Here is a 24,156-nt window from a genome sequence, read left to right as displayed (position 1 = left end):
GTTTGATCAAAGCCAAAACCAACAGCTGTTTCTAAGCATTATTATAACTAAGAAAATGGTGCCTGCAGACTTGACAAAGAGTAATGACTTCCTCCCTGAGCAAGGGCTTCAGTGAGATGTAATCTGGGAGGGTAATCAGTTCAGCGAGTAGATTGCGAAGGGTTTGAACCATGAAGTTGTTTAAAAATTGGGAACAGGTGAATGATGGGAGAGGTGATGTGCCCTACCTGTCTAGAGCAAGTGATAAAGTGGTATTTCACATAGAAGCAGGGCAGACAGGACTATTAAAAGTGACTTTTAATAGTTACATGGAAATACTGGCAAACCAGGAGGCTTCACTCACTCAGCAGGGGCAGGAGGTAATATGATGTCCTGATTTGGGGTGGCACAAAAGACACAATTTGGTTGGAAGTTTTTACTTTTCCAGGTATTTTAAATAGTTATTGTAGCACAGGGATTTATAGCAATGGTCCTATAAAGTGACTAAGAGGCAGATGGGAAGGCATAGTTTTAGCCATACAGCACTAAACTGTGCTTAATGTGGGAAGAGGAAAGAGACTGAATTATTACTTGGTTGTATGTGTTAAGAGATTTCGTAAGTGGGCACAGGGTAGTATGTCTAAATCTATTGCCACGCTGTGCTAGATACCTCAGGCTTCTGGTGAGGTGTGTCTGAACTGATGTTTACATTAGTGGACTTGGAACGTACCAGTTTAAATCTCCTCTTGTGTCTGACTGTTTTAAAATTAGCCGTTAGCTATTATGTTTGATCTCACTTGAGTGAATTACTGATATTTGTAAGTATTTGGTAAAATTATTCTTTGTACTTTTCTAGATGAGTATTTATATCAGTTAAAAATCTACAGAAGTGTAATACATATTGTCACTCTTTTCAACAGTGCTGGCTCAAATGACTGAAAGTGTCTCATTCTTTTTACTGTAATATCTGTTAAGGTTTTGAATTAACTATCTAAAAGACACCTCAGTACACGTAAAGGATTAATTCAGAAGTCTTTATTTGAAGGACTTACACACTTAATTATAGGTAGAGCTTTCTTCTAAAACTACTGTAGTAGTAAAATCTGAGCTTCACAAATTAAAAATACTGTGCTCATTGTTGCATTGTTACAAATGTAAGAAAGCTCCCTTAGATGTTAGACTAAATTAAGGCTGTACTTTAATAAACTGGCATAAAGCTTGCAGTTAATCATCAAGAGCCATGTGCCTTCTGGACACATAGGCCAAGAGTCAGATTTAAAATACAGGGTGTGCCCCAAAAATGCTTTTTGTTAGTTCTGTGCAGTTTAATCAATCAACGCGTGTGTTGGAGTAATGGTGTTGAAGAAGCTGACGAGCCCCAGGAGTGCCTTATGTTCGGTGAAGAGCAGCCGAGCTCTCCCGGGCCAGCGGCTGCCAGCGCAGTTAGTGCAAGCCGCAGGCGGGGATACAGACAGCTGCGGGCACGGCCGAGGGGCAGGGTGTCTGCAGAGCCCAGCACTTCAGTCACCTCCTCTCTCGCTTGGAAATTACAGCTCCTTTCTGTAACAAGTTGCTGAAAGCGTCCAGCTAAAGCTCAGCTACATTTTTGTACTTAATCCCGTGTAAATTTTGAGTAAAAGAGGCTCCCCTTGTTTAGTTTCTTACTCTAAAATTTGAATGACAGTTCTTAAGTATATAGATAAAGGCAAGTGGGGGTTTTAGAATAAACTTTTTAAACAGTATATACTGAGAAGACTTAATTAATTATTAACTTAGACAATAGCAAATTAGTTATTCTAAGACCTTTATGTGCCTTCTAAAGTGAATTTTCACTTTTTCCTACTTTATGTGTTAGAAAAAAAAGTGTGTTTAAATGGGCAAAAGTAACCTGGCTTTACGAAATCTCCTAAATGCAAGCTTTCTGTTGTTTTCTGCTGGAGAAATATGACAGATGTTTCATTTTCTTTTGAAAGGCACAGCCTTCAGCAGAACTGGTATTTTACCCTTACTAGGTTTTCACTACATCGGTGTGTCGGTGTTCTCAGTATGAAATTGAAATTAATCTCAGTCAAACACATTTTTCTTTTCAAAGTTTTTGCTGTTGTCCAGACATGAAGGGGAGGTGTTTGACTTACACAGAGTGAAGGCCCTGCACCTGATTTAACCAGAGAATGAGAATCAGCCAAATGCCTGTAAGCAATGCTAGTCTAATTTATTTGCCATAGTGTATTGCATGGGCTTCACTGCAATTACATCTTACCTAAACCATTTTTAGCACAACCCCCAAAACAATCATGTGTAGGAGATTTAAGCAAATTTCATGCAGTATTGCAGGAAAGGCAATGAGTATCTTGCTTTCTCATAATGTCTTGGAAATCTCGAAAGTCCCTTCCTCAAATGACTTTTCTCCTGTTGTGATCAAATAAGACCTGCTTGTTCTGAATAAAAAAAAATCAGGATATTGTAATAAGTTATCAAGAGGATGGTCTTGCAGGGCTGGGAGCAAAAGAGCCAGGACCCACAGGGCTTTTGGGACAGGTAAAGTCTGGATATGTTAAATCCCCAAATAAATCCCCAAAGGTGTCTGCCCCCTAGATCATCTGTCCTTTCCCCATGTCAGGTTGAGTAAGTTTTATTCTTCACAGGTGGAGAAAAGTCAGGGTAACTCTGTGTATTGAATCTTCTATTTTGATCCTAAACGGAATGGGCTTCCCAGCACATATGGTTGTACATATTTCCTGGCTGAGCATGTTCATGTGTGGGTTGGTTACAGCAGTGTCTCTCACTGCATTTGTCCTTGTGCTAAATGCAGGATGCTTGCTTTCCAGCATCTCCTCCACAGTTACTGGTCCCGTTGCTCCTCGTGTGTGAAGCTTTGCTCCTGGCCAGGTTAGATGAGGGAGAGCATAAAGAGGATGCCAAGATGTGGGAACAGGCATATGTGAAAAATCGTTCACTACTCCTTTTGCTAGGATGCTGCTGAAATGGTGAACAAGAGTAAGGATTATCAGAACAGGAGATGGAAGCTGGTGTCCTCACGTGAGGTTACTGCTGCCCTTGTACAACTGCTAATGGCAGCATTTCCAGAGCCAGAACATGCCTCCCCCGCCCTCGGCATCTACATTCTGCCTCCAGCAGTACATCAGGTGCTTTTAGAAGAAAATACAAGCACTTTCCTCTGGTAATCTCTTATGGCTGCTCTCTATTGTAGAGGTACTCTGTGTCAGCTCATAGACCATCACATTGTCCCAGCAGAGGCTTTGCTCACCAGCCACAGATCCTGCCATTGCTTTGTGACAATGCCACCAAGCATGTTCAGTGCCCGTGTTGCGATCCTGGGGTGCTTCTTTGCCATAAAATTGTGGCAAACCATTGTTTCCTGAACTGAGACCAGTGGCATTCATAACAGCTGCGTGGCTTCTATGCTGCGGAGCAAAGTGGGTTGGGCAGGGAACGGTGGACAGCAAAGGACCTGCACACGCTGTCCTCTGGCTACACCAGTGTGGGCCCGTGTGGCAGGACCCATGGACACAGCAGGCAGTCCCAGAGGAAGCACAGTATCAACCAAAGGTGGTAAGGGCTCAGTGGAACCGGATGACGTGCTAAACATTCTATCATCAGTAAAATTTTAGGTTTCAGGCTGACTTTTTGTAATATATAGGCTGCTGCAAAATTAGTAAATGTATATTGTAATAAATTCAGAGTATCCTCAGTCTGGCTGATGGAACTGCATCTCTTGACCCCGAGTAGTTTGTATCCTTTTAACAATATTTACATTATCTTTAGGGATAAATACAAAATCAAAAGGAGACTCTTTAAGGAATGTTTGCAAGATTGCATATAGGGATATGACTGCAGTGGAAAGCAAACTGTTTCTTTGTTCAGTATTTCACACATTGTGCTTTCATTTATTACTATACCTTTCTTCTATCTCTTTTTTACAAGGCATTTCCAGCTTCCTTTTCCACTGTCACTCATCTATTTCTTTCCACTATGCCTTCTTTCGCCTCAGTTTCCACTGAGTTTGTGGAAACTGGGCTTTTCTTTTTTTTTTCTTTTTTTTTTTTTTGGGGGGGGGTTTGTTGGGGTTTTTCGGGGGGGGGTTTGTTTGTTTGTTTTTAATTTCGTTTATGTCTTCAGGCTTATTCTGCAAGGGTCATTGATCAGCTTTGGGCTCACTTTTCGAGGTCTATCCTTAGCAACCACAGGCCTGTTGGCAGAGAAGGAAAGCTTGCCTGGTGTGACATGTAATGTTTTGTTGGGGTTTTTTGGGGGGGGGTTTGTTTGTTTGTTTTTAATTTCGTTTATGTCTTCAGGCTTATTCTGCAAGGGTCATTGATCAGCTTTGGGCTCACTTTTCGAGGTCTATCCTTAGCAACCACAGGCCTGTTGGCAGAGAAGGAAAGCTTGCCTGGTGTGACATGTAATGGAAAGCATAGGAGCTTCCCTGCTCTTTACATCCAGCTCTGCAGCCCAGCTGTTGTATCTTAGGGTTTCACATTAAGCAAAAAGTATCTTGTTTTGACTCCCTGCCGTGTTTTGTGAAATCAAAAGTACTGCCACAAACCTGATGCAACTTGTTTGTTTATTACACAGGCGTGAATGACCAGAGCATGTAGATGATAATTATCAGGTATGAGATTTTAAACCCATATTTGTTAGGTAAGTCATAACAGTAGCTAATTCTTGTCCAGAATAAATCCCAGTTTCTCTACACAGCAATGTCAAAAGACAGACTGGGAAGAGGGGCAAGCATGATGGGACAGTGGTCAGCCTGATGGGTGCCAGTGATGTATGTGTGGCAGGGTTCCTTCCGTGTTTTGAGTAGGATTCATTCAAAAGGAAACAAATGCATGAAGAGGGGAAGGAGAATGCTGAAGGAAGGACTGAGGCAGAGGGAAAGGTTAAGAGAAGGGTATGAGAGGTGGAGGAGAGCAGTGAATTTGAGGTGAAAGGGCTGAGAAAAGGAAGAAGTTGGAGGGAAGGCCAGTCAGCACAGGGCAAGGGAAGTCTGCTAGAGCACTGCCCTACCAGGCTGGCACGGCATTATGCCCCAGCCAAAGCTCTGCTAAATCCCTTTGTGCTTCTTGCCTGATTTTACTTGGTGGTGATGCAACCCAGTTAGTGACATCACATGAATACACCTACAAGTGGTGTTGCAGAGTCTAGATTGTGACCGGCAGATTAGTCAGCGGTGTCACAATCCAGTGTTTATATCATTGTCTCCTGAATGTGGAAGCGATTGCTGTGGTGATAACCAAGTTTTCATCGGTGGATCAGGTTGTTGAGAAAAGGCATCCCTTTTGCAGAGACAAACAGCTTTGAGTTATTTGGAATAAAATCATGGGAAACTCAAGTTAAGTAGAAATATCAAGTGTGGCACATCACTAAGATTTTAGCAGTTGGGGTGCAATATAAACATGTGACTGAACTCCAGCACGTCCTGCATCTGGGTCACCTATGGCTACAGGGCAGTATTATATTTTATTGTTAATGAAAAGTGTGCCCCTGTGCCAAAAATTAGCCATTGTGTCTGCACATCCCAGAATTCTATGAACAGAAGGAGGGAGCATGAGGAGTGAATGGCACCTGAGAAAGTCAGCAGTCCTTTCCAGTACTTGTGATTTTGAGCTGGTTTTGTAATTTGTATCGGAAACAAAGCAAGTTATACTTGTTTGGAAAAATGTAACTTTCTAACCTCTTAATCAGATGACAGGATTTTTTTTTTTGTATGTGAGATCAGATAAGACATTTCTTCTATGTAATCTTGAATTAGATTTTAAAGATGGGTTCAAAATATAGAATACTTTTTATTGCATGTCATAAAGAACAATTTACATCAGTTCATTTCACTTTGTAGAGCAAGCTCCTACTTCAGTATCGGTATTTATCTTTTGTCGTCCTAATGGCAGTGTTTGCAGATCCAAACAAAGCATTTTGTTTTAGAACACTGTAATTCAGTCAGAGGATATTAAGCAACTTCCAGGATTAGACCCTTAGTTAAAATTTGTCTTCAGTTTAATATTTCCTTCAGTTGGCTGGTTGAATTGTTCTTCTATAATTTTGCATTGGAGTATATCCTGTACAAATAGGGAAGAGATTTTGACCTAGAAGGAGAGACCTCTTATTAGTGAGCATACTTTTAAATTACAGTAGCTATCTGAAGCATCTTGACATATGATAGATAGCGCTGTTGCTATATGGGTTTGATTCAACTTGTTACTTAGACAAGCAACCTCCCACCCCTATTTCTCAAGGAGAAACTCAAGATCTTTCTGATTTAACTTCATGCATGCCAGTTTGGATAAATCTGATGTTCGTGATGCTGCTGGTGGTGTTACACTGGAGCATTTTGATAGAGTTTCAGCATTAACCACATTGTAAGTGTCTCTTGCTCCCCAAACCCGGGTTCATCTGAGAGGCAACGAATAACACATGGATCTGCTGCCCTTTAGCAGCTGGTGCAGTGCTTGTGCAAACTCACAGCATCAATCAGGCTGGAAAAGATACCCGAGATCATCAAGTCCAACCTCTGACCAAACACCACCCTGTCAGACCAGAGCACTGAGTGCCACATCCTGGCTTTCCTTAAAAACCGCCAGGACAAGGTCACCACCTCCCGGGGCACCCCATTTCAATGTCAAATCCTCCTTCTGCAAAGAAATTCCTCTTCATGTCCAACGTAAACCTTCCGGGGCACAGCTTAAGACTGTAGTAAAGACAATTCATATGATTGCGGCGAGTTCAGATTTTCCGAAAAGTGGGTGTAGTACCTGAAAAAGAAATAGAGTTGCATGGGAGGGGAGGGAGGGAGAAGGGAAGCCCCTTTTCAGCGGGAAGGGGGGAAGGGTGCCAGGCGGCCCCCGGCCTGTCCCCTCGCCCGCTCGGGGCTCTGTCCCGCCGCCGCCCCGGCTCGCGGAGCCCTCACACCGCGGGCCCCGCCCCCGAGCGCGCCCGACCAATGGGGGCGCGGCAATCCCGCCCCTCGGGCCGCGGCAGCCAATGGGAGGCGCGGCGCGGCGCGCGTCCACCTGCGGCTGCGGGAGCACCTGAGCGGGCGAGAGGAGCCGACAAAACCCGTCGGAGCGGCGGGTGCGCGGTGCTGCTCCTCCCGACCCGCCCGGCCAGTCCTGCCGCCCGCTGCCTCCGCCAGACATGACACAGGACTACGACAAGTGAGTGAGCCGGGCGGGGGAAGAAGTACCGCGTCCGGTCCGACCGGTGCTGCCGCCCCGCCGGGGGGCTGCGGCGAGAGGGGCTCGCCGCCCGGCGGCCGGGCCGGAGAAGCCGCTCTCGCGGGGTCCGCCCCCCTCGCTCCTCTCTCTCGGAGGAGCGCCCGGAGGCTGCGGCGGGGCGGTGCGGAATGGCGGGGGGAGCGGGGGCTGAGCCCCGGGGGGAAGCCGGCGGCGCAGCGGGGGGACCCCGGCGGCCACCCCGCCCCGCGGGGCGAGCGCCGGGGCTGGGCCGGCTTTGAAACCCGACGCCCGCAGCGAGGCGTGGGGCCGCCCCCCGCCCCGCCGGGCCGCGCCTTAAATGCGGGCGGCGGCTGCGGCGGCCCCGCCGTCGGGAGGAGCTGCCGGGCCGAGGGAGCCGGGCTGAGCCCCCGCGCCGCTGCCCGGCGGCCGCAGCGGCCCCCATGGATTTCTACGAGGCGCATCCCTCCGGCAAGGTGGACTTCGGCAGGTAAGGGCGGCTCCCGGCGAGCTCCGCTGCGGCGACCCCGGAGTAGCCGAAGTTGGGTCCTGAAAGAGTTAAACTGAGCTCGAGGTGTGTTTATTCTGTAACTTCGTGGTGTTGAATACGAGACGTCGTGTTCAAGCGGATCCCAGGCTGTGTTTAAGGACTCGGGTCTGTTGCTGCACTTGTCACCGTGTCCATCTGCTGACAGTGGACACCTAAGTGCCAGAAAATGGGGTACCTCTGAAGTAATTTGATTTCAAGAACAGATTTTAAAATTTCTATACTTTGAAAAATTGGTGACTCAAATTGGTGACTCCTTTCCTAGCGAATGTGTAGGATTTTAAACCCAACTTTTTCTTTCAACACGCTACTTTCTAGGAAGAGGACTCCAATGCAGCAGCTCGCTAGCTCATATCTCTGACTGGGATTTTTCATAGGCGTTTTTATTTCCAGTGACACTTAATAGATGAGGTCGTAGCAGTTTGGGTACATGCGCTTTGCCGTTCTGGCACGCAGATGCCAGCGACAGAAATCCTCGGTACTGCCTCAGCATTAGAGGTGTGCTCCGTGCTGGAGCCGGCACGGCATGGCTGCGCAGCTCTGAATGTCACAGGGGAAGCGGCAGGGTGAGGGACACGGTGGCTGCTTCTGGATCAGTGAAGGAAGGAGGAAAAGTTTCTGTAGTCTGAACACAGAACATCGCAGGCTGGGGAAGCCTCGCAGGCAAAGAGTCTCTGCTTTTTGTAGTATTTCTCTGCTTCCACTGTGGTCAAGTGGAAAGTAAAATTGGGAAATTATTAGAACTGCTGTACTAAGCTTAATTTTCTGCCTCTGCTGGACTTCTACTACTCTGTGAGCAGATCAGCATGGCAGTTATGTTCTGAAACTTAGGAAAAAAAGATGTGTTTGCCTTCTCTTATCAATATGTTCTCATTTTCCTGAATGAAGCTGTGGTTCTCCTAAAGGAGGGAGTTCCTGCCAAACACTGTGTGTTTCTTGATAATTCTGCAGATAACTTTTTCTGTGCTTTTTTAGGTGGGTGGGTTACCTTTAGGGCAATGTGCATTGAATTTCGGAGTTTCAGTGACAAAGAAATCACACTAAAATACATAGGTTTGCATTCACTAGACTTCTGGTTAATTGAGGCTTTTGTTCTCAGTATTTTTGGTTTTCTGATGATTTTCCCTTCCTATGTGAGTATTGTGTTCCTGGAGGGAATCAGCATAGTGGTCTTGTGAGTTCAGCAAAGCTGACTTAGCCCTTCAGCTTGCTGGGGATGGATCAAGGGAACTTCACCCAGGTTATGTCAGTTGCCTATTTCTCTGTGAGTTAAACTAGAGGATTTTCCCATTTGCTATGGATATTTGAGGATTCTTTTATCGTATTGTATAAGAACAGGAGCTTGTACAATGTCCCCAAAGAAAATTCTCCTTTGTGTTCTGTGGGTCATCTCACTCTGATGGAAAGTAGCTGTCCTCTGCATTTGGGTGTCTGTGTCAGTGTGTACACAAATGAAGACCTAAAGAAAGGGCTTGGTGCAAGAACTTGTCTCTTTTGTCATTTTTGTTTGCTCTTCTTCCAACTACATAATACTGATTTATAGCCACAAAGTGCTCTTACAAGTCCTGGAAACTCCCACTTGCTTTCAGTGCCTTCAGCTCAGCCAAGCTGTCCCATGGCAGCTCAGCAGGCTGACTTGTGTAACTGATAAAGCGTTGAATGCACAATTTGGTTTGCAAGTTTTTTGGTAGAAGGTGGTGATAAATGTAGGATACTGCTAAGCTGATTATAGTGATTAGAGTATTTCCCAACTTTCTATTTCACAACTTCTTGTATTTGTAGTGTATTTCAGTGTCTGAATATATCTGGGTAAATAGATGAAAAGAAAGATTCCCTACTATGAAAAGGATGTGTAGGTGGTGGGGGGCTTTTTGTGGGGTTAGTTGTTTTTAAATAATTAGTTTTCTATTTTAACTATCGCCAATTCACTAAAAATGTCAAGTTTGGGATTATTAATGAAAGTAAAAAAGCTTCCCCTTCTGCCCTAGCATATGTTTTACCAATAGAACCAAAAAAAATTAAGTTTTTTTTTTTTTTCTAGGCTGACAGGACAGCATTTTCTACACATTTTGCTTTTATCTGTGGACAGAATGTCCAAGTCATTTTGGATTTTGTTGGTTCCCAGCAATCTCCAAATGTTCTGAGTAAATACAATTTTTTATATATATACACTATAGCACAAAGGGAATAACTCAGATTTTTCCTTTTTCTTCACTCATCTGAGTGTGTTTCAAACTAGTGTGCTGGATTATTTCAACAGTAAGCAGGCAGTAAGTTGTGGTTTTTTTCCTGCCAAATTGATTTGAACTCCCATTTACTAATTTCTTTATGTCATCTGTACCTTATCAGTAGCTTATAGGTGGTGTTTTTAGATATGTTCTGAGAATGAAAACACTTGAAAGCACTGGCGAAAAGAGATGTTTCGTTAATGCACATTTTCTAGTTCCACATGGGAACTGGATCAGGTTGTAGCTTGGCAGTTTTACATAGGATGTGCTGGAGGCTTTGAAGGTGGTTGGTTAGGAAGTGTGTCAGTCTTTCTGGGTTGGGTTCAGAGCATGAGCAGGTCAGTTGTGCTCTTTCATGGCTTTGTCTTTTTGTAGAGGCTGGTGTAATCCATCTGAGTTTGGTCAAATTAATCCTGATTTACTCTGAGCGTGAGTGAGATCAGAATTAAGTTTCTGGGCTTTTTGTGTTGGCTAATCCTTGCCGTATACTGAATCAGAATATGAACCCTATGAAACTGGGGCAGCTGATTTTGAAGAACTATTGGAATGTTTCTCATGTGTTCTAACAGGTGGCTTTTTTATGTCTTCTTTTTTTCTGATTCAAGTAAAAGACCCGTGTTGGTTCTTCAGAATGACTCTCTCTACTCTCAGAGACGTCCTTACACCAATGAAGATGAGGCCTGGAAGACTTTTCTTGAAAATCCCCTCACAGCAGCTACCAAAGCTATGATGAGCATCAATGGGGATGAAGACAGTGCAGCTGCCCTCGGACTGCTCTACGATTACTACAAGGTAGATTGGCCTGGCTTTTCTCTGGTAGCAGCAGAGCTTGTGTTCCACCTGTGGAAAAGGTGTCATTTACTAGAGCATTTTACAGAAGCTGTGAACAGGTCACAAGGACTTCAAACAGTGTGGGTTTTAAATTGAAAAAACCCTGTCTCTCTTTCTGAAAATTTGTTTTATTTTTAGCTCTGTAAAATAAGATCCCCTAGATCTTGATGTAAAAGTTAAGTAGCACTTTGCTACTTTTCAACTTGAGTAGCACTTTTTCTGTTGACCCCAGGTTCTGCAAGAGGCAATGCGTTATAGAAATAGTCACAAAGAGTGACTTTAGGACCGTATCCCTTTCTGAATATAAATATGCATGGATAAAGAAACTCCTTTTGCTCAGATGATCCCTATACGGGGAGACCTTTGACTTTTGCTGGGCTTTGTTGTGTTACTTTAGACTTAGCTGATACTAAGATACAATTACAAGTTTTTGGTGGTATGTGGGGCTGAAGTGTCCACCTGGAAGAGCTGCTGTCTGCATCACTCCAGCCCTCAGAGAGCTTCAACTGCTGTAATCTGTTAATCCTTTGATAGCAGTGATTGTCTTCCCCAGTGTTCGTGGTCTTCTCAGAGACCTGTGCCTTCCTAGGTGCTCGCAGCTGAACTGAGGAGTCGGAGGCCATTCTGGTCTGCATGGGGGTGCATTTTGCTGAGCTTTGTTTCCCGAATACCAAAAGTATAAGCTAGGGTAGTTATCTCTAGCCAGGTCAGTGGAGACCAGCAGGCATTTCCAGGCAGGGAGGGGTCCTGCTTGTGTTGAGATGCCTGTGTTATGGTGGCCTGGCTCACCAGGTGGAGATGCCTGTTTTTTCTTTGCTGAGCATGCAGGAAGGCCAAGAGGCTGACTTGTCTCTCCTGCCTGGCACTTTGGCTTGTGTCTTTTAACAGGAGTGAGTGCAGTTGCCAGCCTCAGTTATGTTCCTTAAGCGCTAGGAGAGATTGCCTGATGCAGACAAAACCCTTGCCTGCCCTTTTAAGAGTTGAGTATGTCTTATATATCGAAATATTCTTGTAATGCTGAATATGGAGATTAACACTCCACACACACAACAAATGCCACAGACTCACTGATGTGGATGTTATTCAGCTAGTTTTGTGAGAAAGCTGCCTTTCTGCTTTGTGCTTGTGCTTACTATGCTTTTGGGAAAAAAAATGAACAACATGCTTTCACCAGAACAATTTTAATCCACAAGATCAATTTTGATTTCTAAACCTGTAGATTACAAAAAGAATGTTGATGTTGATCCTTCATGCTTGGCAAAGCAGAAGGGATTTACTGTACATTAATGCCTAATTCAGGGTTTCCTCTTATGTTTGGGTATCAGTGGTTGTACAGAAAAAACTGGTGGATGAAAACAGGTATGCTGCACACTTGGGTAAAGCAGAATGGCTGGAGGTTGAAAGATTTATTGAGGGCTGTTATGGAGTAATGTTATAGAGGGATGAGTTAGAGGCATTTCTAACACACCCCCTCTGCATATTAAAGGCAGCTGATGAGATCACCTTCCTATAAAGAAACGAAACAGTAAAACCAAAAAACTTTTGTTTCCTTCCATTTAACTACTGGTCTTGCTCAACTGTGGTTAATAAGCCTTATAAGAAAGAAATTTTTGATAAAAATTCTCTTGGGAGTGTTGGCCAAATGCAGCTTGGAAAACTCTTCTTTTTTGGTGACTAGTTAGTGTTGGCCTCCCAGCAGTCTCCAGCTAGAGGTTCTCCAAACTTTGCTGGTTACTGTGGGAAATGGAACAGTTCTGGTGTTTCTGGGGATTGCAGATTATGTGTAAGAACAAGGACATAGTTTTCAGTCAGGGCTGTGTAGAGAAGAATGCTGTTGGTGCCAGTGTGCCTTCGTGCTGAAGTGGTTCCCCACCCTGGACCCAGGCTGGCAAATGGAGGCAGGATCTGAACAGGCTTTGGTGAACAAGAGTGGTGGGAGTTCACTCCTCCGTACATACACCAGAAGATGTTTACTTTGCTCGTTCAGGAGGCGTGATGAGGGTGACAGAAGTCCTGGGCCTTACGTGTGGGTTGGCAGGAGAGCTTGTGTGGACTTGAACTGTGGCTGAGGGGACCTGAGCACCATGGGCTTGTGCCAGCAGCTGCAAGAGCTGTTTGGGTTGCTGGGGTGCTGATTATGTGCTCCACGCAAGGAATTGAGCCACCAAAGCTCCAAGAGTTCACCTTCTCCTGTGTGCCTTGGCCTTGCAGTGCAGCCAGGAAAATGGCACGTGTTTGGGCAAGGTGACTTGTTTGATTGTGTGCTTTCAGGGCAAATCCTGTCCATGGCATAAAATACAGGAAGCAATACTGAGCTGTCTTAAATACAGAGTGCTGGTTACATTTTGTTTATAAAAGATTTAATATAGTTTGGGCCAGTGTGTTTTGTGTGGCCATGCACAAATATGAGCTGTAGTATCCCGGTATGCTTATTGGATATGGTGCTCCCCAAATTCCCTGATTACTGAGGAGAAAGGAGAGCCTCAAGTGGTCTTTAAGGGAATGGCCTAGAGAGCACGTGTCCTTGCAAGTGGCTGTGGAACAGCTTCCTTTCACAAGCTTTGAGCTCATCCAGCAAGCTGAACTCTGCCAGCCTGCAGAGGTGAGAACCTGCGCTGCCAGCAAACCTTGGGAAATCTCCTCTTGGTCCTGCTCACCCCAGGACTGGTGCTCCAGCCATGGACGTATTGTGTTCTGCATTGGTGTTCTCACCACCTGGTACTGGCAAGCGCTCAGGGCTGACACAGGTGACTGAGTTGGCTACATAGGGATCTGTGGGGCATCTCCTGGGGCTGCCCTGGCGTCCCAAAGCTGTGTGAACATGGGTTAAGCTGTAATGAAAATAATGACTGGCATCTAAAGCAAGACTTCCTTAATTTGACCAAATTTTAAGGAGCTATTTTTTTTTGTATGGGAGGAAGAATTGAATTATAGTATGTCTTAAATTTCTCAGGTTCCAAGGGAGAGGAGATCTTCAACAGCTAAGCCTGAGGTAGAACATCCTGAACAAGACCATACCAAAAGGTATTATTTTTTATTATTGCTTCTCTGTTTCCTCCCTTCCCTCCTAGACCATCAGAGCTGCTGAAAGTAAGTAACTTGCTGCACTGTGGTGATGTGCTAGAAGAGAGAAATTGTTTGCTTTTACTTTGTGCCTCAGATTCCTGTGTTGCCCCAGGAACAGGATGGGGACTGAGCCATGGTGTGGAGAGTTGAGGCTCAAACTGTTGCTCAGTGCCATCTATCTGCTTTTGGTGTGCTGATATCATAGTCAGCCTAGCAAAAGCTGCTCTCTAACATTAGGCACCCTGGTAGCACAGGCACTCCCCCAGGCTGTGGTCACTGGTGACACTTTATTTTTCATGCAGTTACTTCAGTTGCTCTCTGCTGATTTTTGTTCTCAGGTACCAGCAGCATTGCTGTGTCATGTATGAGCCAGTTGGGAAGGACTTCAAAGTGCCTGTGATTTGGTTTTGTATTGTCTGGGGACTTCCTTTGTATCCTGTGGAACTTCTGTCTTGCTTCCCCTACCTGCCTTCCCTCTCTTGTGCCTTCCGAGCAGATGATACTGATTAGGTGATTATAACAAATGGGAGGTTCACTCAAGCCAGGCTTCCACTCCTACCATCCTCTTCCTTTGGACAGACTAGAATGCTTTAAGGATTTGAGATGAGGTTTTGTGGTCTGGCTGAGCTGATTGAGTGACTCGTTGTCAAGAAGAGCAGGCTGGTTCCCAGCCATGTGTTCCCACTGCTCCTCTTGAACCCGATTGGGTCTCGCACTGATCCATCACCAAACAGGGAAAGAAAAGGTGGCTAGTTTCTGCCAGCCAGGCAAGCTGAACTGGCTCACCAAGGAGGCAAGGGAATGTCTGAATTGGTGTAAAGGAGGAGGCAGGACCACGTTGTGGGGAGGGAGAAAGAGAGGGCAGGCTGACTTAGTGGTTACTAGCTGTGAGGTCAGCTCAGCCACAGATCTCAGTGTTGTCCTGGCAGAAATGAGTGTGGTGCGGTGGAGAGTGGCAAGTTATGCAAACAACTCCCGGGAGTCTTGGCTCAGATTTTCTTTGGGGGGATGTGCATGAAAGGAGAGGTGTAATTTCCCTGTTAGTGCTTCCCAGATGGTGCACAGTCCTGGGGCAGAGGAGCAGCAGCCTTGCTGTCAGTCCTTCTCCCTCTGTCAAAGAGCATCTTCGTGGAGCCTGCGTGTGCCAGTGTGTGGTGGGAAGTGCTTAGTTTTGGACTGCTGTTTTCCAAGCTGTGAGGATCTGGGATGTGAAACCTCACCCTTTGCTCCAGGGTAATTACTCTCCAAGGTGGGATGATTAACAGTGGGAGAGGAGTTACGGGTTTTCTTTTTCATGAGTTTCTCAGCTTTTCAGGTTAGGATTGAGCTGTTCTGCACAAGCAGGAGAGTTTGTGTCACCTGTCTTTGTCCAAAAAGTTGAAAACCTTTTCTAGCTCTTGTGTAATGAGAAAATAAGCTGTATAATTTATGCCCGATTTCTTTTTGCCTTTTTAAGGAACAGCATCCCAAACGTGACAGAACAGTCGCTCATTTCTGCTGGAGAAAACAGGGTCCAGGTTCTGAAAAATGTGCCTTTCAATATTGTACTTCCACATACCCCCCAGATGGGCATGGACAAGCGAGGCCACCTCACAACCCCTGACACAACGGTCACTGTTTCAATTGCCACGATGCCCACCCATTCCATCAAAACGGAGACGCAGCCCCACGGCTTTGCCGTGGGCATCCCACCAAGCGTGTACCACCCCGAGCCGCCCGAGCGGGTGGTGGTCTTCGACAGGAACCTCAATCCTGACCAGTTCAGCTCCAACACCCAGCCTCAGAACTCCCAGAGGCGAACGCCAGACTCCACCTTCTCGGAGACTTTCAAGGAGGGTGTGCAAGAGGTACCAGGAGAGGCAGCTGCTCTGTGTGTGTGTGTGTCTTGATCTGGATGGAGAGATCCAGTTCTTTCTTTAACTGTTCTTGTTACATGAGCCAGAAATCTGTCCAGTGGCTTAGAAATAGAAGGCTTTCCCAGTAAAGTGCATAATTAAAACTTAGTAAATAAAACCTTCACAGCATGAAATCATTATCAAAAGCAAATGACTAATCTTACTAGTGGTGGAGGCTTTGGCTTGCAGAGTGTGGAAATAGTTATCTCGATCCATAGAGCCAGGTTTTGCAAGAGTTCGGTGGTCTGTGGTGCCTTTGCAGGTACCAAAGTGAAGTGACTGTATGTAAGCTTCCTTACTGCCAGTTTCTAGGTGTGGTGTGCATCCATAGAAAATAGTTGGATTATATAGGGCCCTTGAGTGAGAAAGTCTGTGGGTTTTGTTTTATGATACCAACTGAAAAAAGCAACGTAACCATGTTTTGATTTTTAAGCCAAACCTCAAGGAGATGTGTAGCTATGCCCTTTGAGATTTGGCAAAGCGTTAAAATTTTGCCTTAAGCTGACTTGGAAGCTTAAGGCTTGCGTAGTTGACACACAAAAGTTTTGGATTAAAACACTATTCAAGTGTCCTGTTTGTTGAAACCAAAAATCAGTTGTTATCTTGTGAACAATTTGCCTGACAGAAGTTCTGTGGTAAGGAGTATCTATTTAATATTGACTTCTCTCTTTGCTGCTGTTAATTGTTGTTTTGCTGCTGTTAATCGTTGTTTTGTCTACTCCAGGTTTTCTTTCCTACTGAACTGAATCTCCGAATGGCCAACATGAATTCAGAAGATTATGTTTTTGACAGCATTTCTGGGTAATGATTTAAGGCTCCATTTGCCTGTATCCTCCTATTCTCTTGTCCATGAGCAAGCAGTACAACTCATGCCAGTTTGCACTGAGTCACAGTTGGATTTGGGGGTGGGGGGGCCTGTGGATCTCAAACCCATAATTATGTCTGCTAATTTGAATTTCACAGTCGAAAAATGTAGCTGTAAAGATACAATTGTATCTTTAAAGAAAACAAATAATTTAAGGAAAACTGCCTGGAGGACTGGAAATACCACCCATCTTCAGTTATGGTCCTTGCACCAAATCTGTTTCCCATGGGAAGGAGCAGTATTGTCTGGGGTGGTGTGGGAGCAGGGGCAGCTTCCAGCTGTGCCCCTCTTATTGGTGTGCTTGTCTTGCTCTCAGTCTGCTGGAAATCTGCAGCAAAAATAGGAGAAATAAAACTCACCTACGCTCCGGAGGAGGGGAGCAAATTAGTTGTTTGATAGTTGCAGTTGACCAAGAGGGTGATAACCACCAAGTAATTTATTAGTTTGTGAATTTAATTAAATTGCTAATAGATCCTTTTCTCTTTGGTGAGGGCAGCTTGCTGCTCTCAGCCTGAATAGGGACCTTTCAGTCTTGCCTGCTGATGTATCTTGGGATTTAGCTTGCCAAGAACTTCTCTTAAATGTTCATTCATGAAGGAAATGGTTGAAAAAGGGGCTCATCCTGTTTTCCAACTTCTTTGCCTGTTGATGGCTTAATGAGTCAGCTAACGACTTTGGAATTTCTCCAAATTAAATGTGGAACGTTTAATCAGCTTTCCAGGAAAATGCCTTAGCAATCACTACCCTCTTCACCCTATAGGAATAACTTTGAATACACTCTGGAAGCCTCCAAGTCCCTCCGACAGAAGCCTGGGGACAGCACAATGACTTACCTGAATAAAGGTCAATTTTACCCAATCACACTGAAAGAAGTCAGCAGCACTGAAGGAATCCATCACCCCATCAGTAAAGTCCGAGTGAGTGGCAGCCCTTGTGGTTTCTTGGGAGGGAGGGTGTGTACAATGGTAACCTTAAACTCTCCAAAGTGCAGCAATCTAGACCAGAGCATCAGCACAAAGGCCAGCTTAGCTGTGCTCTTACGTCAGTGTTCGTTCCTTTGCTGTCCACCTACTGCCAGACCAGCCCATCCTGGCTCAGACTGTTAAGAAGCAGTGTCAGCACTTGTGTAAAGGTGATGCAACACCTGGAATGAGATCCCTGAATTCTAGTTAGGAGAGAGTTCTGCTCATCTCTGTTTATGACCCAGAAAGTGCTGTTGTCTGCCTTCCTGTTTGGCAGCGGTGTGCCAGGTATACTGTAGTGCCTCAAGTGGAAAAGCCTAAAGCTCCAAACCAAATGTACTCTCTGGCCTCTTCTCTATTTCTCTTTCATGTTTTTGTTTGCTTTTTTTTTTTTTTTTTAATCTTTCCCTTTACTCCTTTTAGAGTGTCATTATGGTTGTGTTTGCTGAAGACAAAACAAGGGAAGATCAGCTCAGGCACTGGAAATACTGGCACTCGAGACAGCACACAGCCAAACAAAGATGCATTGACATAGGTAAGGATTGCTCTCATTGCTGATGTCAGGCTTAAGACCTAATTCCTTGTCAAGGTTCAGTTTTCTGCTAAAGTTTTGTTATTTTAAGGAACTTCTGGATCCCTCTTCTCTGCTCTCCATAGCTTTGCTGAAAGCCCAGAGACATTTTGTGATTGGAGCTAATCCTTTAGTTTTTAGGACTCATTAAAGAGGCTGATTTTTTTGGAGGATTTAGATTGGTGGGGTTTAGGGTTTTGTATTGGGAGATCCAACAGTCCCCTCCAGACAACAGGTTTTTTTAGAATATCCTGGTGCTTGTAGCTAAATCACAGCTTGTAGTCTCAATGGCTGTCCTAAATATTGTGTTTCTTCAAAGGACAAGATCCTTGTAGAAATACCTCAAGACTAATGATCCTCCTTCCCACAGCTTTGCTCACAACTCGTCTTTGGTACATGTAAAAAAAGAAAACACTGCAAATTTCCACTTGCCTCCAGACAAGGCTGAGGCTGGCTGGGTTCCAGCCTTCCCTGGCTGAAGGTTGGGCTGTACTCTTCGTCCCTTCCTTCTGTGAATCAAAGCAGGGATTAATCACCTGGCACTTAAAGCAGACGCGCATGCAAATCTTTGTTTGTTATTGAAGGAGTTTTATTGAGAGCTTATGTCCTTGCCATACAGGGTAGAGTTTCCCGCACATAGCACAGAACACCTCCTATTTGGGATGTGCTTTTGTCAATGGAGTTTCTAGTTTCAATTTTTTGCAAGTCCCATTTTTGCTCTTTCTTTGTTTGTTGAGGGGTTTTTTTTGTGTGTGAGAACCATTTCCAGGCTCTTTAAAGATCCATTCCTAAGGTAGAGTTCAGCTTTTTTTTGCCCCCAAGGGGCTGCTGAAGAGTTACAGTTTCTGGCTGCTTCATGTGATTAAGGACTTAGGTAGTATCTCCTCTTCTTCTCCCTCATGAACCCTTCTTTCTAACAGCTGACTACAAGGAGAGCTTCAACACCATCAGCAACATTGAGGAGATCGCGTACAATGCCATATCCTTCACCTGGGACATCAACGAGGAAGCAAAGGTATGTGACCACGACTGTATTTCCTGTCCTTTTAGCAGATTCAGGGGCTGGGGGAAGGGAAGGGTGTGTGGCCTACCTGGTGATTAGTGTGTAACAAGTTTGTTTACGCTCTTGCATTAGGCAAAACTTTCTGGCTGTTTCTTAAGAGAGTTTGCATTTCCAACTGGGAGAGCTTTGCAACTGCTTTAGGGTTCTTGGCAGGAGTGCCTGCCTGAGAGACAAGTACTGACAGAAGGAAGCGCGGAGCGCTTCCCGAGCAGATGAAGTGGTGCGGGAGGTGTGATGGAGCGTAGCTGGGCTTGGCGCAGAGCGCGGCCTCCCCGAGGATCCCCACGGGAGGCGGGAGCAGCTGCTGGGAGCTGAGGCTCTAGCCATGGGCTTGCCTTCCACCAGAGAGGGAGCAGCTGCGGCCTCTGAGCTCCCAAAGCATGCGTTGCTTAAACCGCAGATCCCAACACCCAGTGACCTATTTCAAACTAGAACAACCTCCTGGTGAACTCTGGTTTGATCTTTCCTCAGAACTGTGGGTGCTTTTGTAGGTGTGTAGGTACAGGAAGCTTCCCTAGCTAGTAGCTAACTACAGCTGTTTGAGCCACTCTGGCTTCTGGAAAAGGCTTGTGTGTCTTCTAGGTTCAAGGAGGCCAGTGAAAGCGTGGAGCCAACTCAGTTCTAAAGGCATTTCTCGCTGGTTAGTTGCTGGAGTCAAAATGAAGGAGTTTTCTTTGGGAATTTCATTACTGCCTGGGTTTTCTTTAAAAATTGGGAATGGTTTCTGTTCATTTTTGGAGACTGCCTGTTTCCTTGGCAGTACTAGTAACTGGTACCAGCAAGCAGTACCAGTAGTCACCAGCATCATGGGGAAAGACACTGATGGCTGCAGAGTGCCATGTCTAGGGAGAGCCTGGCTTGGGTGGATGTGGGAACTCTGAGCAAAGAACACAGCTCCTTCTCTGGAGTTGTGTGTGCTCCTGCTCTGCAGGAGGAGAAAAGGCTGGTGTCACTGCACAGAGCTTGCTGTCACCACAAACTGTGCTGTGTCCTGCACAAGGGCTGTGGAGAAAATGTATGGGCACTGCTGTTGGGTTTCAGCGCTGTGGGAGAAGTTTGGAATGCCTAGCAGACAGCAGTGAGGAGCTTGTGTGTGCTGCTGCTGAAAGTGCTGTTTTGCAGTGTGTAGGGCATTACTTTTGAGGCTGGTGTTGGGTGCCAGGATTCCCTTTTCACCAGATTTGGCTTCAGTCAGGTTGAGAGGGCTGGCAAGGGAGAGCCTTATCTGCTGGAGGATGCTAAAAGGCTGACATGATTCCTAAAACATGAAGCACTTCACTTTGTGCACAAACAGAAGAGCTGTCAAAAGGAGTCAGTAAGTATTCTCCTGCTGCCATAGCCAGTCAAACATTTAACAAACCCAGGCAGTTAGTGTCTATGAGGTATGCAAAGGATTAGGATGTGCACACAGGGGTGGATCATGCAGACAGAACAATGCAAGTCCTCAAGGAGCTGCAAGTGGTTTCTGCAGCTGCCTCTCTGCTGGCTGAGCCACTCTGCAGCAGTAGGGATGGGCCATTAACTCAGGAGCAGGGCTCACACCTGGTGAGCCATCCAAGGAGCCATCCCTTCCTACGAGCTGGCTGTTGCCAAGCCACTCTACAGACCCCTGAATGAATTGTTTAGTCTATAATGAAATTGCCAATAGCATCTTGAAAAGATCTAAGGACACGCATGGTAATATTTCACCTCGGGGCTGAACTTCATGGGATGAAGTGGTGTGGGGAGCTGTGAGACAGACTGAGTTTTTTAGCTACAGAGGTAAATTTGCCTCCAGATTCACAATCTTAGTGTGTGAGATCCATACACTGAGTCCTGGTTTTATGAACTTTCAGAGGGGACTGTTGATACCAAATGTGCAAGCCTTGACTCTTGGGATCAGAATCATATTAAGACAAAAATACCCTCAATTTCAATATTTGAAAAATTGGCTTTTTTGGCACGGGCTCCAGGTGCTTTAGTGTCTGTTTAACTTCATTTTTTCCCTGAGTGGATGTGTTTTGTCAGTGACTGAATTTCTCACCAGAAGAGCTGCAGTTCTTTCTCTCCTTCTGTGATCTTATCAGGAGGTGTCTAAGCCAATTTCAACAATTTTTATTGCATGGTTCATTTACCTTGTATGCTCTTGCTCTCTCTTTTCCTTTCCCTCCCTGCCCCCCAACCCCTGACAGCAGTCTTAAAGTATATGAAGAAAGCAAGGAATAGATAGAGCTGAGTTTCTGATGTTACAGAAATTCCTTTACAGTAATAAATACAGTGTTTATATTTAATGACAGCAGAAGTGTTGCATAGACAGTATATTTAACCAGCCAGCAAGCCTTGATCATTAGAAATTTGCTTCCTAAGCCCTGGAGTTACCTGGACCAGAGCCAAGTGATTCTTCTGGGCTTGCTGCTTCTCCCATTTTCCTCTTGCTTTTGCTTCCAGTTTGCTGTGGAAATGATTTGATTCTGTGCAGCCATGTCAGATGGGAGGTGACGAGGCCCTGTGTCTGGGCTTTCTGATGTGGTTACTCATTTGGACACGCAGGGCGTATGTCAGATTTAAGGCAGAAATAGCATATTGTCACAAGGAGTTGCCCTTAGCAGCTCTGGGACTATGTACTTACCTTCTTGTGGGAATGTACAGGAATATTGCACCTCTGCCGCTGTGTCTGTTCAGGAGGGTGTCACCTGCCTGAGAGTGCTTTGCCAGTGCTCCTGGGGCACTAAGGGCGTTTAGTAAACTGCACCTTTCTGGTGAAGAAATGCTCTTTTCATACATTACAAGTCATGTGCTCCTTCTGTAGCAAGGAAAATTCTGTGGATTTCACAGCTGTGGATTTGTGGAATGGAAAAAGGATGTTTGAGATACCCTCAGTAACAAGTATTACCCATTTCCCAGTTGCATTGTGCTGGGAGAGCTGAGAGCAAGGCCGAGGCTCTGGTGCTGGACACATTGGACAGGCCTGGCTCTGCACGCCTGGAATTGTCCCACAGCTGCCTGTATTGCTGTGCTGTTCATGAGCCCTTGGGTGTAGAAACCAGGGGTATTTCATGCATGACAGACACTTCTCACTCTGGGACCATACCTTGTCCACGGATTTCAGAGCAAATGTGCTTCTCTCTGGCAGCTCCTATCTGCCCTCTTCTGTTGTTTTGGGACATCACAGGAGCTGCTGGAAGCAGCTGCTTCACAGGAGAGGCTGGTTTAAGTATTCTCTGACCTTTGCAAGAGTGTGTTCAAGCTGGAAAAGGGGCCATGATCCAAAGCCTCCTTGCTGTGAGACAGTGAAGGGAACAAGGGGTGGGGAGGAAGACCAGACTTTGAAAGAGGCAACCTGCCCTGAAGTGGTGCCGTTGAGATTTGAAGGAGAGTAAGGTTGGGTTTAGAAAGATTTTCAGGAGACACTGCAAAGTGGGGAAGCAGTTATTCAGGTGGGCTTTCAGATGTCTGTATTAGAGATGAGATCTGATCCCATCACCTGACAGAGCAGGGGAAGGGAATTGTTGAATGGGGAGACAGTTATGCTTTGTGAGAAGAAAAGGGAAGAGGGTGGACTAGAAAATTAGTTGATGAACTGGTGGGTTGTTGAATGGGGTATTTAGGAAAGCCAGTGTAGCTACTCAATCAGGAGACATCCTGCTTGAGTGGAAGCATGATCTGATGAGATGTGTAACTGATACTCACTTGCATGCAGCAGGTAATGCTGGAGTTACCCTGAGGCTTGTGGAGACTTCAAACAGTTTCCCACCCCATGATGGGTGTCTGCCGTGGGCAGACAGTCAAGGTGGGGTTCTTCTCCTGCAAAGAAGCTTTTAGATGTCTGAACAGAAGCTCGTCATCTTTTGCGTCTGTGACTTCATTAGGGACAGGGTGTCTAGAGCTGGGATGCAGCTTTCTCTAGAGGTATCTGGCCCTTCTTGTTGACTGAACAGGCTTGGCTGTCTTTGAAATATGGGGATGTTAAAAGTAGGGAATAGGAATCCTTGCAGCCCTTTTTGTGTCTTTGTCCCCCATGTCAGTCAGAATAAATGGCTGTAGGTTCGGGTCATGGGTTTTTGAGGCTGGGATCCATCTCTTCCCAGGTCTGTACAACATGCCAGGCTCTCCTTTTATTGGTTGGAACTCAATAAAGGTCTTTTAATGAAGATTGCCACTATGTGTGCAGTTAAGTGCACATTTCATGCTGCTCTTCATAATGTTGGCTGTTGTCCTGTTATCTCTGCTATGTTACCCGTTAGGCTGCAAAGCAAATTCTGTCCCTTAGCTCTGGCCTGGGGACATGGCCTGCTCTCAGGTCAGTGGCAGTTGAACAATCTGGACTGATTGGTTTCCCCAGGGTTAACTGGCTTTACTGGATCCTGCTTTGCTCAAATCCTGTCTGAGTTCTTCCCCTGTGGAGCAGGAGGGTTGGGGCCTCTTGTCTGAGCAGGGCAGGTTGTTGTCTGCACAGTGACTGCAAGAGCTTCCCTGCCCATTTCTGTAGCTGTGACAGGGCAAGGATCCCGCTGCCATTGTGCTGGAGCACCCCTTCTGTGCTTCCCAACGGGCCCCTTCTGAAAAGCAGCATTGCTTCCAGCAGCTCCCAGAGAAGAGCCCCGGTGGAGGTCTTTGGTCTGGCTTGCTATAGGCTGGGTAATGGGACTGTAGCCAAAATGATGTCACTGCACGTTAAGGGCTCTATTGTCCTCTTACTCCTTCCCTCCAAAAAAAAAAAAAAAAGGCATTGTAAGCTAGATGCTGTGTGAAAAGACTCTTTCTACTAAAAGGGAATACATATAGAGAGTGTAACAGGCATGTTGAGCTGGAGAATATCATGAGAGAGCTTTTTGCTTTTTGCTGCCTTTTCACCAAAGGGAAGATGCTGTAGTGTCTCTTAATTGATGCTCTGAATGACAGAGCAATTAAACAGCACTTTTTTATTACTTTTTTATTTTGTCCAAGAAGAGTGAAATGGTCCTAATATTATGGTAA

General features: G+C 45.5%; 1 protein-coding gene across 5 annotated transcripts in view; it reads left to right on the top strand.

Annotated features, from left to right (window-relative positions):
- The first annotated feature begins 2,649 nt into the window (after positions 1-2,649).
- GRHL1 (grainyhead like transcription factor 1) overlaps positions 2,650-24,156 on the top strand; it is a 43,934-nt gene continuing 22,427 nt past the window's right edge. Inside the window, exons 1-9 of one of the 5 annotated variants that reach the window (XM_068183475.1) lie at positions 3,052-3,160; positions 4,576-4,612; positions 10,553-10,739; positions 13,732-13,802; positions 15,301-15,691; positions 16,464-16,540; positions 17,365-17,521; positions 17,990-18,101; positions 19,058-19,152. In XM_068183475.1, coding sequence (XP_068039576.1) covers positions 4,599-4,612; positions 10,553-10,739; positions 13,732-13,802; positions 15,301-15,691; positions 16,464-16,540; positions 17,365-17,521; positions 17,990-18,101; positions 19,058-19,152 — 1,104 coding nt within the window. In that variant the 5' untranslated portion in view covers positions 3,052-3,160; positions 4,576-4,598. Of the gene's footprint in view, positions 3,161-4,575; positions 4,613-7,001; positions 7,155-7,527; positions 7,663-10,552; positions 10,740-13,731; positions 13,803-15,300; positions 15,692-16,463; positions 16,541-17,364; positions 17,522-17,989; positions 18,102-19,057; positions 19,153-24,156 lie in introns of those variants that run through there. The other 4 variants (XM_068183472.1, XM_068183471.1, XM_068183474.1 and 1 more) reach the window with 4 other exon arrangements.

Source organism: Anomalospiza imberbis, chromosome 3 (genome assembly GCF_031753505.1).
Source record: "Anomalospiza imberbis isolate Cuckoo-Finch-1a 21T00152 chromosome 3, ASM3175350v1, whole genome shotgun sequence".
In the NCBI taxonomy this organism is placed as follows: domain Eukaryota; kingdom Metazoa; phylum Chordata; class Aves; order Passeriformes; family Viduidae; genus Anomalospiza; species Anomalospiza imberbis.
This window is presented reverse-complemented; position numbering and strand designations above follow the sequence as displayed.